Genomic DNA, 2,828 nt, shown 5'->3' with positions numbered 1-2,828 from the left:
ATCATACTACAATCCATGACTAATTATAATGCTGGCAAACGTATCATTTTGGAAGTTCCCTTAAAAACTCTCTTATCAGTTATCAATAGAGAAGGTCAAGCCATATTTTTAAAAGTACCATTTCCCATGGTGACGATTTAGAACTATGAATCATGAATAGAAGTACAATCAAGAGTCATGAGTAGTTCAAATTCCATGTACAATCCATAATCAAGAATCACGAGGACTTCAAATTCCTTGTAGATTACTTCTGTAAAGGATAAAGCAGACCCCAAAAATAGAAAACATATGACAGCTACTATAGGTGCTGATAGCTATCATATATATCTTCCCAAAGATACTTTAGAGCATTATCACACGTTACATTAGCACAGACTCATGTATAGAACAAAACTGATTTTTTTTTTAATAGAATGGAATTGTTAGGATGGAAATGATTCAATCCCATTCCACCAGAACTCTCAATTTGAGGGGACTTGGGATGAAAGTTCTTTTTCTCAAACGATTGTTAAATAGAGAAGAATTGACTCAATCCCTTTCTTTTTTTTATCAAGAAGCAATTAACACACATCAAGATTGTTCTGAACAAGGAAGGGGAAACATCTTTATGTTTTGCCATATTCCTTTCCCAATTCAAGCGGCTACTAAAAATAGTTTTACTTCTTACTATCCAAAAACTGAAACCATGAGCAGCAAATGTGATATACTCAAAAGCCAAAACCACCACCTCAAAGAAACTTTGTTGCCTCCACTCATATCCTCACTGGGTCCCAATCCCACTGATGATGATGACGAGGATGACGTCGACGACATTGTTCCGGTAACACCTCCATTGCTCACACTTAAACTGCATGTATAATGTGTTTAAAAAAATGGTTAATTTCCCTTTAACACTGGCAAAGAAAATTAATATTAAAAAAAAACGGCAGAAAGAAAGCAGTTTCAATAAGGTAAAATTTTAGCTCAATTCACCTGGAAGGAAACTTGCATTTATCAGTACCTGAAAAATCAAAAACCATCAAGGCATAAGTCTTCACTCATATTTTTTTCCCTTAAATTTCGGCATTAATTTAATTTAATCTTATCTTACTCTAAGCAAATTAAAAACAAAATAAGCTGAATTCACACGAACGAATCTATAACGAATAGAACCAAATCTACCTTGCATGAAGTTCTGATCCAAAAAAGTAAGATAAAAAAAAGGAGAAAAAAAAATGAGGGGTTTTATTTACTGACTAGGGTTCAAAGAAATAACAGCAGCGGTGTTACTGAAACTGCAGCTATCATCGGTCAAGCCATGCTTCAGGAAGTAATCGTTGAAAGCATAGGAAGCCATAAGCGGAGTATTGCTTGGGTCGTAGCATGGTCCTCCATTTTGGATTGGGCTGCAGTCGGCCCCACCAGGCCCACAGGCCCAATTCAGCGCCGTCATCAGATCCGAGTCCTCCGCGTTGTTTTTCGCCACGCACCAGAGCTCCTGCGGCGGAATGCCCCCGCCGCCGCCAGAAGCGCCACAAGACGGGGTGAGTGTGAGAAGGAAGTGGAGAAGAATGAGTCGGTGAAAGACGAAGAAGCTTTTTGGTCTGTGCATGTTTTACACGTGGTATGAGATCAGATGGCGAAGAAGAAAGATGTGAAATCGGTTTTGAGATTGGTAATGCTGGTTTGAGGTAGTTTTGCTTTTTTATCGGGAAATATTGACCGTTATTGCGGTGTTCTGGAGGGAAATTGAGGAGACAGAGAGAAAGAAAGAGAAGTGATTATTGGTGCTGTTGTTGGTGACTGTGTTTGAAGACAAGTTGAGACTGTGAGGGGTGCTTTTTGTAACAGTGACCGGAACCACTGAATGGTTGTCTTTTTTGCTCTCTCTTTTCTGCTAATACTATACTACCCTTGTATATTCTGAATTTCTGACTTTCTTTCGGTTAATTGACTTAGGTCCAACTTGAAAAAATAGTTTAATTAAATTATTTTAAAAAAAATAATTTAAACAATAAATAATTATATTAAAAATATTTTATAAATAAATTATTTTGTATTTGAATTTTTAATTTTAAAAGTATTTATTTTATAAAAATGTGATAAAAAGTAATAGTATTATGAGAGAAGTCATTTCATTTAACTTTCTGTAAACTCTTAAATAGCTTCTTAAAAAACTATAATTTGATTTTAAAAATTGCACCAAACATTAATACTATTATTTTACATAAGTCAAAAGTTCAAAAAAATTTATTTTTAAAATTTTTTAAACGTATCTTAAATATAATATCATATTAAAAAAAATTAGCCTCCTAAAATACTTAGAAAATGGCAAAATGCTGTTTTTTCCTTTAACACCTGGTTTTTTTTTTAAATGAAATAAAAGTAGTGATATATTTTAATATTGTAATTTTTTATTTTTTAAAATTATAGAAGGTATACAAATCGGACGGTATAATTTTTGTACCTCTGACAAATTAAACTGTCTGATTTCTGTACCTCTACAAATCGGACGATTCGATTACTTTACCTCTAACAAATGAGATAGTCCAATTTCTATTTCTCTAATTAAACGGTTCCACATTTAAAAATAACATTTTAACATTCCACATTTTAAAAAAATATCATTGGCACTCTACTATTAAAAACAAAAAATGTTAGAACAAAATAAGTTCAAATCCTCATCCTCCTTTTATGTTAAAAAATAATGGTACACGTCTTTTTCGATAAGGGCGAAGTATTTTTGTTCTTTTAAAATTCTTAGTCAATTTCAAATTATTTGAATAATTGGTCTAAGTAACTCTTATTATTAGTCTAAGCAATCCCAACGCATCAACAAGTTAGTATTA

At 33.0% G+C, this 2,828-nt stretch overlaps 1 protein-coding gene across 1 annotated transcript; it reads right to left on the bottom strand.

The window, feature by feature from the left end:
• LOC107634294 (PLASMODESMATA CALLOSE-BINDING PROTEIN 5) lies at nt 106-1,871 on the bottom strand. The gene is made up of 3 exons (XM_016337835.2): nt 1,237-1,871; nt 973-1,000; nt 106-847 (listed from the first exon to the last, which is right to left on the bottom strand). Exons 1-3 carry the CDS (start codon nt 1,589-1,591, stop codon nt 667-669), a joined length of 564 nt encoding a protein of 187 aa, XP_016193321.1. The 5' UTR covers nt 1,592-1,871; the 3' UTR covers nt 106-666.

This window comes from Arachis ipaensis, chromosome B03, assembly GCF_000816755.2.
Source record: "Arachis ipaensis cultivar K30076 chromosome B03, Araip1.1, whole genome shotgun sequence".
Classification (NCBI taxonomy): domain Eukaryota; kingdom Viridiplantae; phylum Streptophyta; class Magnoliopsida; order Fabales; family Fabaceae; genus Arachis; species Arachis ipaensis.
The sequence above is the reverse complement of the archived record's forward strand: the minus strand, read 5'-3'. Positions and strand labels throughout refer to the sequence as shown.